Raw genomic sequence first — 16422 nt, 5'->3', positions numbered from 1 at the left:
GACCATATGGAAGACAACAGTTACTAAACATAAATAAATAAATATAAGCATTAGTTGACTGCCCTAACATTATAAGAGACATAACTGATGTTTGACACGTTGATGCCTGGAACCAAATTTTTCTGTTGTAATAATATGCATCCTCCCTGTCCTGTGAGGTTAGTTTTATCCTTCATTCTCATTTTTCCTTCCTTGTTCCTGAGTCCCAAAAAAGCAGTAGGAAGTACTAGTTAATGAGTTCTTCCTGTGGAAAAGGCTGAGCTGCTTTGGGGATACGTTACTGTCAACGTATGCAGTGTAGCTTTAACGAATACAAGTTTGTGTTTAACAGGATGGAGATCAAACAAACCAAATACGAATTATAGAAGTAGGTAGCACTGTAGGTGTAGGCTTTTACCCATGCGCGCATTTTCTCCTCCCGAAGCCCACCTACTCCAGAACCTAGCTCCCCTCTCCCTTCACCCTCTGAGCTTTGCCCCTTCCACTTCCCAGGACTCCACTCCTCGCCCACAGCCATCTCTAAGGGCCCCCCACCTGAGGGGAGCCACAGCTCCTGGCCTCCTCGCGCGGATGTGCCCACGTCAGCCGCGGGACCAGCTTCTCCGCTGTGCCCACCCCGCCCGCCCCGCTGAGTTAGCGGAGGCGGGCAGGGCCCGGCCTGCGGCAGCTGGCAGCGCCCCTTGCCCGGGACGGGACGAGCCCGTGACATTCCCCTTCTGCGCTGGACGGCAAAGAGAAGAGGAGAGAGACAGCCCCTCTGCCCAGAGGAGAAAAGGGGTCGGTGGGCTCTGGGGTTTCCAGGCGCAGCGGCTGGGCTGCGGCGCAGTGGGGGTTCGGAGTCGAGTGGAGCGGGGAGGAGGGGGGAGCAAGCACTTCTCTCAACTAGGGGCGCGGGGGGCTGCTGCCCTTACTGCTCAGTCACCTTGGCGGTCACGGACGGTCCTCTTTTCCTGACGCCCCCACTCCCGGAAGAACGCACGAGGACGCAGAGGACCAGGCACAGGGCGAGGGGCAACAGCCTCCCGCGGGCGAAGCGCATTTTGTAGGAGGGCGCTGAGAGCAGCGGCCAGCAGCAAATGGAGCTGGGCAGGATAGGAATGTGCGCCTGCGCATTAGGCAAGCCCCCCCCCACCCCGAGCTGGCAGTCCCCAAACCCCGTTGGGGGGGCTGGAGGGGGCGTGGTGGAGGCTCAGTCAGATTCCGTTTTAAGTTCTGGCCCGGACTGGCAGGACGGCCTTTGACTCATCCAAGGACTGCTCGCTTTCCCGGCGATTGTGCTTAGGGGTCCTGCTTGGCAAAGTATTCAGATCCCTGGATTCTACCAAAACATTCACTTACAGCCTGCTTTAGAACTCTGAACCAGACCAGAACATAAAAGAAATAGTGGAGATAGCGCTTTGGGTTTTGCCATATACCCGAGGAGACGGTACAAGCACACACATGTTACCAGACCCAATTATATTGTAGTAAAACTGAGAATTTAGAGGAAATGAAGGGCTACTTACCAAAAATTAAACTGAACAAAAATAAGGAACTCAGACCAAAAACAACTTAATCCTGGAAAGTGGAAATGGACATATCTTACATGAGCTAGTAAAGGGGAAAACAAACAAAACAAACCGCTGTTTCAAAAGAATTGAGAAGTGTATTGCACCAAACGTTTCAAGGTAAATTTTATGCTACTTCAATAATTTTCAAAAATGGAGAAACAAAGCACCTTACCAAGCTCCATTAACGATACAAACGTGTCATTACTATACACACTAGGAAGGATAAAGCTGAGGAAGAGAAATGAAAAGCAACACCTCTAATGAATATTAATGTAAAAGGCTTTGAAATTTTTCCACTCTGACCAAATCGAATTTATGACATTGATGCAAGAGGGCTCAGCACTGTAAAACAATGAGTAAAACTCATCGTAATTAGAATAAATACAACAAAAATCATGATTACATCAGCAAATGCAGAAAAAACCATAGGACCACTGCCTTTCATATAAATCATATAAAATCATATAGATAAAACCAAAAGCTAACCTTATTTTAAATGGAGAAATATGGAAAATATCTAGTATTTTTCCATTAAAGAAGTCTCTTCTTTACTATTGTATGACATGGTTCTAGGAAATTAAAGTCATAAATATCTGCAAAGAGGAGAAATATTTATCCTTATTTGCAGATGACATGAGGATTTGCTTAGAAAACCCCAAATAGCAACAAAAAGATGACTAACAATTTCCTTAAAGTAGCAGAATACAAAATAAATCTACAAAAATTACCAACATGTATATATAGCAACACTAAAAACCAAAAGGAAAATAAAGTTCACCAAAAATAAACCCCAAAGGCACAAATTGTCAATCATTCTACTAGTTCTTCTCCTTAATTATTGAAAAAGTTCAAAAATCAATAGTACTATGTTAGAGACAAATTACAATGTGTTGGACTGTGGTTGATCAGAGCAATACAAGCTCAGAATGCTCTGCCACAGATTGGTCACAAATAGTCCATATGAACACCTGGAGTGGGCATTCTAAACTTACACATCTCATGTTTCCTTTGAGTTGCTTCAATTCTACCTTACTTATAGAGCCCAATATCCTCTCTGATGAGGGCATGCCATGTTGAGTGATTCTGTGCCAGTGTCTCCCATGCTGTACAATCAATTCTAAAGTTCTTAAGAGGGGCAGTTAGGTGGTACAATGGTTAGAGCACTGACCCTGGAGTCAGGAGGATCTGAGTTCAAACTCAGCCTCAGACAATTTATAATTACCTAGTTATGTCACTTAACCTCATTGCCTTGCCAAAAAAAAAATAAAGTTCTTAAGAGAGACACTCAATGTATACATAAACAATAATTATGAAACTTGCTTTACAGAGAGTGATATCCATGGTCCCTGGTTTGACAATATCAATATAATAAAAATGAAATCACCTAAACAAATGTGCCACATTTGTACTATCAGCAATCAAACTACTTTTATGGGAATAGCCACCAGCCTTTTGCCAAAGCATATTTATTTTATTGATTACATTTGGATATATAAGAAAGACTCACTAAAACTCTAAAAGCAGAGTTATATATATAGCAAAAATCTCTCCAATAAACTATACAAAGCAACTACTTTTTTAACCATAGAAAACAGACTCAAAAGCTTGAGGGAAGAAAGGAAAGTACAGGAAAGTACCAGAAAACTGTACTTGACATTGAACACCTTGATACATCTCAGTCATTCATATAATGAATTGATAAATTCAAACTGGACCTCTATGGCTTATTGGAGTTAATAGAACTCTTTAAGAAAGATAAAATGTTAACAGATAATAGATTATCAACAATTAAATAGTCAAGCAAGCAAAAGACTTTTACTTTCTGCCTAAGGACAATGACTGTTCCCTAAGTCTTTTAAGGGAAATAGGGTATAAGTTACTTATTATAAGTTACTTATTATATAAGTTACTTATTATAAGTTACTTATTATATATTATATTATAAGTTACTTACATTAGTACTATGCTTTTAAAGTACAGTACTAGTGCTATAACATCCAATTTCCTAGGGGAAAAGCTAATGAATTACAAGGAGACAAAGGCAGCAAAACTTTAATAATGTGGGATCTCAACTTCACTCTCTCAGAACCAGATAAATCTAACCACAAAATAAATAAGAAGGAAGTTAAGGTGAATAAAATCTTAGAAAACTTAGATATGATAGACCTCTGGAGAAAACTTATTGGGTACGTGGCACCTGTACTAAAATTGACCATGTACTAAGGCATAAAAACCTTATAATCAAATGTAGGAAGGCAGAAATAATTCATGCTTCTCAGACCATGGTGCAATAAAAATTTCATGTAGTAAAGGATCAAGGAAAGATAAATAAAAAATTAATTGGAAGCTAAATAGCTTAATTTTAAATAATGAATGGATCAAATCAAAGAAATAATTAATTATATCCAAGAAAATTATAACAATGAGACATAACACCAAAATTTATGGGATGCAGTCAAGGAAGTTTTGAGGGGAAATTTTATATGTTTAAATGCTTATATGAATAAAATACAGAAAGTGGGCACCAGTGAATTGGGCATGCAACTAAAAAAAACTATAAAAATAACAAATTAAAGATCCCCAATACCAAATGAGAAATTTTGAAAATCAAGGGAGAGATTAATATAATTGAATGCAAGAAAACCATTGATCTAATAAATAAAACTAAGAGTTGGTTTTATGAAAAAGTCAATAAAAAAGGATAAACCTTTGGTTAATCTTATTTTTTTTTAAAAAGAAAGAAGATAACCAAATTACCAGTATCAAAAATAGAATGGGTGAATTAATCACCAATGAGGAGGAAATTAAAGAGATAATTCAGAGCTACTTTGCTGAAATGGACGCCAATAAATTTGATAGCCTGAATGAAATGGATGAATATTTACAAAAATAAAAACTGCTCTGATTAATTGAAGAGGAAATAAAAATAAATGAATGACATTTCAGAAAAAAAATCAAAGAAAACATCAATAAACTCCCTAAGGAAAAGTCTCCAGGTTCAGATGGTTTTACAAGTGAATTCTACCAAACATTTAAGGAACAATTAATTCCTATTCTATATAAACTATTTTTAAAAATAGGAGTTATACCAAATTCCTTTTATGGCACCAATATGGTTCTGTTACCTAAACCAGGAAGAACCAAAACAGGCAAAGAAAATTATAGACCAATCTCCCTAATGAATATTGATGCAAAAAGCTTAAATAAAATTTTAGCAGAGATTACAGCAAGTTGTTGTTAGGATAATATACCAAGTTCAAGTAGGATTTGTACCAGGTGGACAAGGGATGGTTTAATATTAGGAAAATATTCAGCATAATTTAATATATCAATAGCAAAACTAGCAAAAATCATCTGATTATCTCAATAGATACTGAAAAACCTTTTGATAAAATACAACATCCATTCCTTTTAAAAACACTAGAAAGTTTAAGAACAAATGGAGTTTTCTTTAAAATAATAAGTAGTATCTATGTAAAACCATCAATAAATATTATAAGTAATGGGGATAAATTCAGAACATTTCCAATAAGATCAGGGGTGTAACTAGGATGCCCATTGTCACCTTTACTATTCAATATAGTATTAGAAATGTTAGCTTTATCAATAAAAGGGAAAAAAAAGAAATTGAAGGAATAAGAATTGGCAATGAGGAAGCAAAGCTTTCACTCTTTGCAGATGATGTGATAGTATACTTAGAGAACCCAAGAAAATCAATTTAAGAACTCCTTGAAACAATTGACCAATTCAGCAAAGTAGCAGGATATAAAATAAACCCATACCAGCATTTCTATATATGAACAACAAAGTCCAAGAGTAATAGTTAGAAAGAGAAATTCCATTTAAGGTAATTGCAGACAACATTAAATAGTTGGGAATCTACCTCCCAAGACAAACCCAAGAATACAATTACAAAGCACTTCTCAGCCAAATGAAGTCAGATCTAAATAATTGGGAAAATGCCAATTGCTTGTGGTCAGGTCAAGCTAATATAATTTAAAAAGACAGTTCTATCCAAATTAAATTATTCAGTGCACACCAATCAAACTAAACAATTACTTTACTGAGCTAGAAAAAATAGTAACAAAATTCATCTGGAACAGCAAAAGGTCAAGAATAGCAAGGGAACTGATGGAAAAAAGTAAAGGAACGTGGCCTAGTTCTTCTAAATCTAAAACTATACTATAAAGTGGCAGTCATTAAAACTATGGTACTGGTTAAGAAATAGAGTAATGGATCAGTGGATTAGGATAGGTTCAAAAGAAACCAGTAAATGACTACAGTATTCTACTGATTGACAAACCCAAAGACATCAGCTTCTGGAATAAGAACTTACTATTTGACAAAAATTGTTGGGAAAAACTGGAAAATTGTATGACAAAAACTAAGCTTAGAGCCATATCTCTTACCCTATTCCACAATAAGGTCAAAATACGTACAGGATTTAGACATAAAGGGCAACACCATAGATAAATTAATAGATCAAGACATACTCTATCAGATCTATGAAAAGGAGACAAATTTATAAACAAACAAAAAATAGAATACATTATAAATTACAAACTGAATGATTTTGATGACATTAAATTTAAAAATTTTTACACTAATAAAATCAAAGCTGCCAAAAATTAGAAGGAAACCAGAAAGCAGGAAACAATCTTCACTACTAGGAGTTTGGATAAAAGTCTCATTTCTAAAATATATAGAGAATTGCATCAAATTTATAAAGTCACAAGTCATTCCCCAATTGATAAATGGTCAAAGGAAATGAATAGACAATTTTCAAGTGGAAAAAATTAAAGGTATATATAATCATATGAAAAAATGCTCCAAACATTCATCCACATGCATATGCATATTTTTAAGTTACACATTAACAACAATATTATGAAATGATCAACCTTTATGGATGCAACTCCTCTCAGCAATTCAGAGAGCTAGGGAAACCCTATTTAGATCAGCTGTGGACAATGCTATTCCTATCCAGAGGAAGAAAAAACAAAACAAAACAAAACAAAAATTCAGAATCTAATAAAAACTACATTCACTTTTAAAAAAATATCTCATATATTCCTTTCCCCTTAATCCTAATTCCTCATACCAAAAATGACTAATCTGTAAGCATATTTAACACAAATGTGTATGTACGATATTAATTTGACTACTGCGGAGGGGAGTGGGAAAGGAGGGTGTAAGGAAGTTATGTAACTTAAAAATATGTATATGCATGTGGGTGAATGTTAAAAAATTCATCACATATCTGGAAAAATAAAATATCAATAAAAAAGAAAAATCACTGAGAAAGAGGCAATAAAAACAGAAAACCTGATGATGATGGGAGTTATTCTCTTTCTGAAGCCAGGAGGTCTCCTATTTCCCCTTGCCTTTTTGGCAATTATTTATTCTTTATAAGACTAAGATGCCCAACCTTGTGATTTTAGTCTATACCCAGACTTTGGATACTTGTCTCCTCTAATGGAATGTGTGCTTGTTTTGCTGGAATGAGATTCAGTCTGCTGGTAAATATTTGACTGGGGGAAGGGGGAGATTGGGGTTAGAGGGAAGTACATATCACCCCCCCCCTTCTAAGTTTTAATTTCTTTTTTTGGTTTTTGCAAGGCAATGGAGTTAAGGGACTTATCCAAAGTCACACAGCTAGGTAATTATTAAGTAACTGAGATGGAATTTGAACTCAGGCCCTCCTGATTTCAAGGTCTGATTATCTACTGGGCCACCTAGCTGCCCCTCCCTTCTAAGTTTTATCAGCATCATTAACATTTTCTCTATCATTTTCTTAAGTCTAGAAACCAATAAAACAACTCAATGTAGACAAATGTAGATTTGTAATTTTATAAGGTATAAACGTTCATGCTGAAAACTTAACAATTAGGTCTTTTGAACTGGTTGAAGCTGACTCCAAGATACACCTAGATTCAATCCTAGAAAGCACAACACTTCCTCAAAGTAATCTCCTAAAATTCTCATTTCCAAGAAAACAATCCAGCTTGTGTGTTCTATATCTTATTCGTAGTATTCACTCACCAACTATTTCTTTTAACAATTTTTTATTTTATTTTTTTATCCAACAACATGCAAAGAGAGTTTTCATCATTTAATATTTGCAAGTTTATGAGTTCCACATATTTCTATTACCTTCCCTTCCCTTCTCTTTCCCCAAAGCAGTGAACAATCTGGTAAAAGTTGTACATGTACAATCATGGTTAACATAGTTCTACATTTATTCAATCACTCTTTTCTTTCTTTTTTTTTTTTGCAAGGCAATGGGGTTAAGTGGCTTGCCCAAGGCCACACAGCTAGGTAATTGTTAAGTGTCTGAGGCTGAATTTGAACTCAGGTACTCTTGACTCCAGGGCCGGTTCTCTATCCACTGCACCACCTAGCTGCCCCCTATTCAATCACTCTTAAAGTCATCTTCCACTCTTTGACTTAAAGACTTTGACTGATCTGCTCACTTCTTATTTCTTTGCTAAGTAACCATGTTTTTCATTACAAATTAGCCTAGTTTTGCAAGACATATTTTTAGGATACATATTGATCTTTTTGCCCCTTTTGAAATATCGGATTCCAATCCCTTCTTTAATTTCTTATTGAGCTAGAGAAATCCTAGGCAACTAAAATTTTCTTTCATAGACAAATGTTTTTGTCTTAGCTAATTGATGATATTTAAGCTCTCTAAGCCTTGGAAGCACTTAGCTATATATGATATCAATACACATATCCTTAAAGCATGGGTGGGTCCCACAGTTCTGTACATTTTACTATTCTGTACACTTTTCTCTCTTGGTGATCTCATCAACTCAAATCATCTCTTTTTTTCTTTATTTGTTTTGAGGCAATTGGAATTAGGTGACTAGCATAGGGTCACACAGTATTTGAGACTGAATTTAAACTCAAAGTTCTTCTGATTCAGGGTGCTCTATCCATTGTACCATCTAGCTCCCCTTCAAATGATCTCTTTTTAGTAATTCAATGGGTTTTTCTCATACCTTATTTTCTTACCTCTCTTCAACATTTGACACGTTTGACTAGCTATATCCTTCAGGATAACTTTTTCTTACTAGGTTTTCATGACATTATTTTGTTCTGATTATCCTTTTTATCCTTCTACCTGTCAGACTCTTCCTTAGGCTATACTGGTGGTTCAGTCTCAGGACTAAAAAAAAGGTATACACTTGGAGTCTATATGCCAATTTAAAAAAAAAAGACTCAATATCATTCAAGATTATTCAGGAAAAAGACAGCATTATGGTTCAAGAAGTCACATATCCCCTCATTTCAAAGATGCACCTTGTCAGGAAGAGAAGTTTGAGTCAAGTTTGAAAAACACACAACACAGTGTATCAAACTTTTCTTTACAGGCAAAAAAGCAAAGTATGCCAACATTACATGCCTGAAAAAATTCAATTTATGGTTTCACTGCAGTTTAGAGGAAAACTAAACTAGCATAGTGAGGAAATTTCCTCCTACAACTTCCCACCTCTTGATGGCATGGTTTTGGAACTTCTTCCTTTTATTACTTAAATGGCCTAGGGGCCATCAATGGACAGCCTTACTTAGAGAGATTTGAGAGACATAGAAAGCATTAGAGAAGAACAAAATAAAAAGGGGACAAACAATGTAACTGACCCCAAACACAGTGCAATAACAAAGCTAGTGAATGCAGAGGATAATGAAAACCAGAAATATCAGGCTTCATTTGGGAGAACTGAATCCCAGATTTTAATAATCTGGTCTATGAGAAGGATAATAGTGAGGAAAAATGAGATGGAGGGAAATACACAACTAGAAATTATAACTTTGAATGTGAATGGGATAAAGTCACCCATAAAACAGAAATGAATAGCAAAATGGTTTAAAAATCAGAATCAAGGGGAGGCTTGGTGGCGCAGTGGATAGAGCACCAGCCATGGAGTCAGAACTATCTGAGTTCAAATCCGGCATCAGACTCTTAATAATTACCTAGCTGTGTGGCCTTGGGCAAGACACTTAACCCCCTTGCCTTGCAAAAACTAAAAAAAAAAATCAGAATCAAATAATATGTTGTTTACAAGAAACACATTTAATAATGAGAGATACACATGGAGTAGAATTTATGCTTTAACTGAGACCAAAACAAAGCAGAGGTAGAAATCATTAAAATAGATATAATTAAAAAAGACAAGGTAACTACATTATGGTAAAAGATACCATAGAAAAATAAAGGAAAAACAATATATGCACCCAATGTTACAGTATCTAAGTTTTGAAGGAAAAGCTAAATTAATTATAGGTGGAAACAGTAATACTATAATAGTGAGGGGATGTTAACTTGCCCCTCACAGAGTTGGATAAATCTAAGCAAAAAATAAGAAAGAAGTTAAGGAGGTGAACAGAATCTTAAGCAAGCTCAATACGATAGATATCTGGAGAGAATTGAATGGGAATACAAAGGCATGCACTTTTTTCCCCCTCAGTGGTACATGGTACCTTTACAAAAAACTGATCCCATATTAAGGCCTAAAAACTTTAAAACTGAATGCAGAAAAGCAGAAATATTAAATGCATTCTTTCAGGTTACAGTTCAATAAGAATTATGTTCAATAAGGTATCATGTAACACAGATTACAACTAACTGGAAACTAAACAACCTAATCTTAAAGAATAAGTGAGGGGCGGCTAGGTGGTGTAGTGGATAAAGCACCGGCCCTGGAGTCAGGAGTACCTGGGTTCAAATCCGGTCTCAGACACTTAATAATTACCTAGCTGTGTGGCCTTGGGCAAGCCACTTAACCCCGTTTGCCTTGCAAAAAAACCCTTAAAAAAAGATTTCAAAGAATAAGTGAGATAAAGAATAAATCATAGAAACAATCAATAATTTCCATTTAAGAGAATGACAATAATGAGACAACATATCAAACAAAAACAACAATAGGAGTAAAATTTATATCTTTACATGCTTGTATAAATGCAATAGAGAAGGACTAGATCAACAAATTGAATAATCAATTTTTAAAAAGTTGGAATATGAGCAAATTAAAATTTTCTAATTAAATATCAAATTGAAAATCTTAAAAATTAAAGATGAGATTAATATAATTGAGTGTAATAAAATTATTCAATGAATAATAAAAGTAGGAGTTAATTTTATGAATAAAGCAATAAAATAGATAAACCATTGGTTAACATAATTTTTAAAAGAGAGAAGAAAACAAAATCACTAGTGTTAAAAATAAAAGGGTAATTATAATGCTAATGAAGATAAAATCAAAACAATTATAAGGAGTTATTTTGCCCAATTATATGCCAATATATTTAATAATTTAAGTGAAATAGAAGAATATTTTCAGAAATATAAACCTAATACCTAGAATAGCAAAAGAGGCAAAGAGGAGTTCTTCCTAACTTCTTTTTATGAAACAGATATGTTATTGATATTTAAATCAGGTAGAGTAAAAACAGAAAGAAAATTATATAAATTTCATTAATGAATATAAATCCAAAAAATCCTTAATAAAACAGTAAGTAGGAGAATACTATAGGATATTATAAAGATTATATATTGTGACCAAGTGGGATTTATACCAAAAATGCAGGAGATTGGTTTAACATAAGAAAAATGATTTACATAATTGATTATGTCAATAACAAAAAGTTTAAAAAAATCATGATTATGTCAATAAATGCAGAAAAAGTTTTTAACAAAATACAATACTCAATCCTATTAAAAATACTTGAAAGCACTTGAAAGTGTAGTCATAAAGGTATTTTTCCTTAAAAATGTTTTAAAAATCTATCTAAAACCACAAGTAAGCACTATTTATAATGAGAATAAACTAGAAGCCTTCCCCAAAATATCAGGAGTGAAATAATATTGTATTAGAAAGGTTAGAAATAGTAATAAGAGAAGAAAAAGAAACTGAAGGTATGAGAATAGGCAATGAGCTAATAAAACTATCTCCTATTGCACATGATATGGAAAATTCTAAAGATTCAACTTAACAGTGGAAACAATACATTTTTAATTTTAGTCATTTTAATTTTAGCAAAGTAGCTGGATATTAAGTAAACTCACAAAAATCATCACAATTTCCATACATCACCAACAAAATCTTGCAAAAAGAGTAAGAGATTGCCTATTTAAAAATAACTGTATACTGTATAAAATACCCAGGAACTATATGGACATAATAATAATAAAACACTTTTTTCACAAATAAAGACAGATTTAAATAGAGAAATATTTGTTGTTCATGGGTAGGGAGAGTCGATATAATAAAATTGATTTTACCTAATCTATCCACTATTTAACAATTAAATAACCCCCAATATTATTTTACTTAGCTGGAAAAAATGATAACAAAATTTCATTTGGCAGAACAAAAGATTAAGAATATCAAAGGAATTAATGAAAAAATGTAAAGGAAAGTGGTTTAGTTGTATCATATTTTAAATTATACCATAAGATATTGATTATCAAAATTATCTGATACTGGTTAAGAAATAGAAAGGTAGATTAGTGGAACAGAATAGACATATAAAGCACAGGAGTAAATGTGTATAGTAAGGATTAAATGTGTATAGTAATCTTGTATTTTATAAATGTAAAGATTAAAGCTTTGGGGATAATTCATTAATTGGCAAAAATCATTGGAGATGTTGGAAAACAGTCTGGCAGAAATTGGGCATAGACTACTATCTCATACCATTTACTAAAATAAGATTAAAATGGATACATTATCTAGATATAAAGGGAGATATCATAAATGGCACATATTATAAGACTTCTGAATAAACAAGAGATAGCATTTTGAGATATAAAATGGACCATTTCAATTATATTCAATTTGAAAGGGTTTGTATAAATAAAACCAATGTGACTAAGATTAGATGGAAAACAGAAAACTGGAAGAAAATTTTTATAAGACAGTCTTTCAGATAAAGAATTTATCTCAAATATATAAGGAAGTCTGTCAAATTTTTAGCAATAAAAGTCATTCCCTAATTAATAAATGGTTAAAGGATATGAATAGGCATTTTATGATGAAGAAATCAAAACTATATATAAAAATCATATGAAATAATGCTCTTAATCACTATTGATTAGAGGAAAACAAATTTAAAAATTTTGAAGTACCATCTCATGTTTATCAGATTGGATAGAATGATAGAATGAGAAAACTATAAATCCTGGAGGGGATGTGGAAAAATTAGTACACATTCACTGTGGATGGAGCTGTGAACTGATCCAAAATTTTGGAAAACAATCTGAAATTATGTCCAAAGAATTTTAAAACTTATGACCTTTCACTCAGCAATGTCAATATTAGGTATGTTTTCCAAGGTTATTATGGAAAAAAGAAAGGGACTTATATGTTCTAAAATATTTATAATAGCTGTCTTTATAGTGGGAAAAGAACAAGTTGTGGTATATAATTGTGATGGAATACAATAACAATAATGTTGTTGAAGCACAGCTTTGAATGACTAATTCATTTTAGACATTATACTTAAATCAACTACAAAGGACTATGAAGGAAGATGCTATCTACCTCCAGAGAAAGAATAAATAAAAGTATGAATAGTATGGTTTTTACACACACACACACACACACACACACTTGTCTAATGGTAGCTGGAAAGGAGAAATATAAAGTGCACAGCAGAGAACAAAAGAAAACTTGGAAAGAAGCACACCAAACATACTTTTTCAAAGAAAAGCAAGCAATGTGAAATGGAAATTCATGCTTTTATATTGGATCTTCTTTTTATGTTGTATTGTGTGGATGGAAATTTTTTTTGTGGTCACTTTGTATTAAGTTAAAAAATAAATAAAAAAATTAAAATCTGGTCATTCTTTTTAGTTTTTGCAAGATAATGGGGTTAAATGACTTGCCCAAGGTCACACAGCTAAGTAATTATTAAATGTCTGAGGCTAGATTTGAACCAGATCCTCCTCACTCCAGAACTGGTGCTCCATCCCATCTATATTTTTGCCCTCTAGAGCCAGTCTGGGGTGGCACTTTCTCTCTTAGTCATTGCCCTGTCCTCCATGTTTTCCCAGTCTCTGCTTCTAGCTTGGGTTGGGGGGTGTGTGGGGATTACAGCTCTAGGCAGCCTCAGTTACAGTGAATATGATAGCTTATTTGCTTTTGTCAAAGTGGCAGAAAAGAAGAACTCTAGACTCCATTTCATTTCTCTGTATTAAGAAATTTATCAGATTATTATTAAAAGTTAATTAAATCAATATCAGGTCATTTTTTAGCCCATAGTGTCCTCTTAACCACCATATCAACAAAGGAGATTCTCACTAATTGCCCCCTATTTCTTATGCCACAATATTAATCTATTATATGTATATATCACAGTATTTAAATCATTCCTTATTAAGAGGAAGTTTCCTAAAATAGCAGACACTCCCTTAGCTTCCATTTTTTTTGGTCTACAATGAAAAGAGTTATAAATATATCCTATTTCTCTTTCTTTGGGGATATAAATGGTATAGATGTATCAAAGGACTGGTTAACCTGGGATATGTAGGAAAATATTTAACATCTGGAACTCTGGGGAAAGGGTGTTCACATGACACTTGTAAGATTAATTTACATTATTAACATTTTTCAGCATCACTTTCCTAAGTCTAGAAAACATCAAAACAACAACTTAATCCCCAATATATAGCATTTGCTAGTTTCTAGATGTAAATGTTCATACTCACAGTCTTGCAACTAACTCTCCTCAGCCTGGTTGACCTAGTTCCAACATACTCCTGGATTTTACATGATTTCCAAATGAGACTTCAGGATTGGAGACCAAATATCCTGACTTCATTTTCTGCCCTCACATTGTTTTTTTCTTACCCAGACCATGAGTTGCCTTTCTAACTTCATATCAGTATTAAATATCAGTAATTCTTTCATAGTTGTTGAACCCTTTCTATATAAATGATTCTCAGTTCCTTTTTTGGACATCTTGTACTTGATATCTTGTAAACATCTCAAACTCAACATATCCAAGAGAACTCATTATTTCCTCATCCTCACAAAACTGAGTTTGTGAGGACTCAGTCATCAAGTTGTATTTAGTATTTTAAACCCCCCCCCCCTAAGTATACTATGTTATACTGACTTGATATTATCAGAAGGTTTTTGAACAGGTATGCTTTATACATATGTAGAATATTCTTGAAAAAATTTATATGCACTCAAGAGTAGACATATAACTCAATAGCTCTTCTAATATCTTGAGAACCAAACTTTTAACATCCTCAAAATTATAATATGTTCATGGACCTGCATAGACCATCTCTGATAGTATGAATATTGGTTCAACTTTATTTTCCATTTTCCCTAAAAGAACATCCAGAACTCTGATGTTAGAATACAAATATAACTCCAAAGCCCTATTGCCCTTCTAGTTTAAAAAAAAAACCCTTTGAGATGATTTGCTTAGTTGAATTTTGATAAACTTTCCTTAAACTGGTTCTATTTATGAAATAACATTAATCTTTCACTATCATTATATATAATGATTTTATTTTACTTTTCTTTAGGCATTCTTATTTATTTTAGTAAAGTTAAATGGACTGGGAGTGGAGGTGGATTGGGAAATTGTAAAAGGCAAAGGTCAAAAGGAGGGCAACAAAGAAATTGAATCAAGTTGAGATTTAATGTTCTATGAAGAATAAAATTTTCTATTTCTTTTTTAAAAAAAGATTTTGTTACCCTTTATCTTTATTTTGCCTACATATCTCCCTTTATCTTTTTGTATGTATTTACTAGTCAAATATATAATGAATTTTTTAAAAAAAATCTTAGTGAAAAAGACAAAAAATAAGAAAAATCATTCAATATATTGAAAAAACCTCATAATATACAATATTCTGCATCTGTAGGTTCCCACCCCCCCACTTCTTCATAGGAGCTGTCTTATCTCTCTTCTTTGGAGCCAACTTTGTTCTTTATAATTTTACAGCATTCATTTTCAATGGATGTTTTTCTTTCCATTTACACTGTTGTAGTCCTTGGATGTATTATTTTTCTGTGTCTGATTAATTTACGTTTGTTCATGTAAATCATTCCTTGCTTTTCTATATTAATCATGTTCTTTATTTCTTTCAGCTTTGTAATATTCCATTATTCATGTACTAACAGACAGCTACTTCATTTCCAATTCTTTACTACCTTGCAAAGAGCTTGCTATAAATATTTTGGCATATATGGTGTCTTTTTTGTCAATGGCATTCCTGGGGTGTATGCCTAGCAGCATAATCTCTGAATTAAAAGACACCAGTATTTTAGCCTTTTTACTTGCATAAATATACTTTTTTTCTAGAATGTTGTACTAATTCAAAGCACATACTAGCACTGCCTCTCCCGACTCTCACTATATTCACTGAATTTCCCTTGTGCCTTGAATTCTTTTTCCTCTTCATTTTGCCTCTTGGCTTCCCTAGTTTTCCTCTAGTCCTAGCTAAAATTCTACCTTCTATAAGAAGACTTTCTAAATTCTCCTTAATATTAATACCTTCCCTCTATTGACCATCTCCAGTTTATCCAACACATATACATAATTATTTTTATGTTGCTTCCCCATTAGACTGTGCACTCATTTAGAGCACAGACTATTTTGCCTTTTTTTCTATCATCAGTCTATGGGAGTTCTTGACACATCTTTTTCCCTTTAATTTCTTTGTTTTGTCTTGTTGCTATTATTAGCATTTCTGGAATTACAGCAAATGTCATTTGTCCTTCATTCTCAAGGAGAACCGTGACATCATAAAGATGATGCTGTGACTTGCAAGTAAATTAGATTTAAGAGAGGGAAGACTGTGCAGTCACCAGCTTCACTTTTGACTCTGGGCCAAGATCAGGAT

General features: G+C 33.7%; 1 protein-coding gene across 1 annotated transcript in view; it reads right to left on the bottom strand.

Moving 5' to 3' along the window:
* Positions 1-1079, bottom strand: part of PPIC (peptidylprolyl isomerase C) — a 28788-nt gene extending 27709 nt beyond the window's left edge. Inside the window, exon 1 of the mRNA XM_074201088.1 lies at positions 923-1079. Coding sequence (XP_074057189.1) covers positions 923-1039 — 117 coding nt within the window. The 5' untranslated portion in view covers positions 1040-1079. The remainder of the gene's footprint in view (positions 1-922) is intronic.
* Positions 1080-16422: the final 15343 nt, after the last annotated feature.

This window comes from Macrotis lagotis, chromosome X (assembly GCF_037893015.1).
Source record: "Macrotis lagotis isolate mMagLag1 chromosome X, bilby.v1.9.chrom.fasta, whole genome shotgun sequence".
Lineage (NCBI taxonomy): Eukaryota > Metazoa > Chordata > Mammalia > Peramelemorphia > Peramelidae > Macrotis > Macrotis lagotis.
The sequence above is the reverse complement of the archived record's forward strand: the minus strand, read 5'-3'. Positions and strand labels throughout refer to the sequence as shown.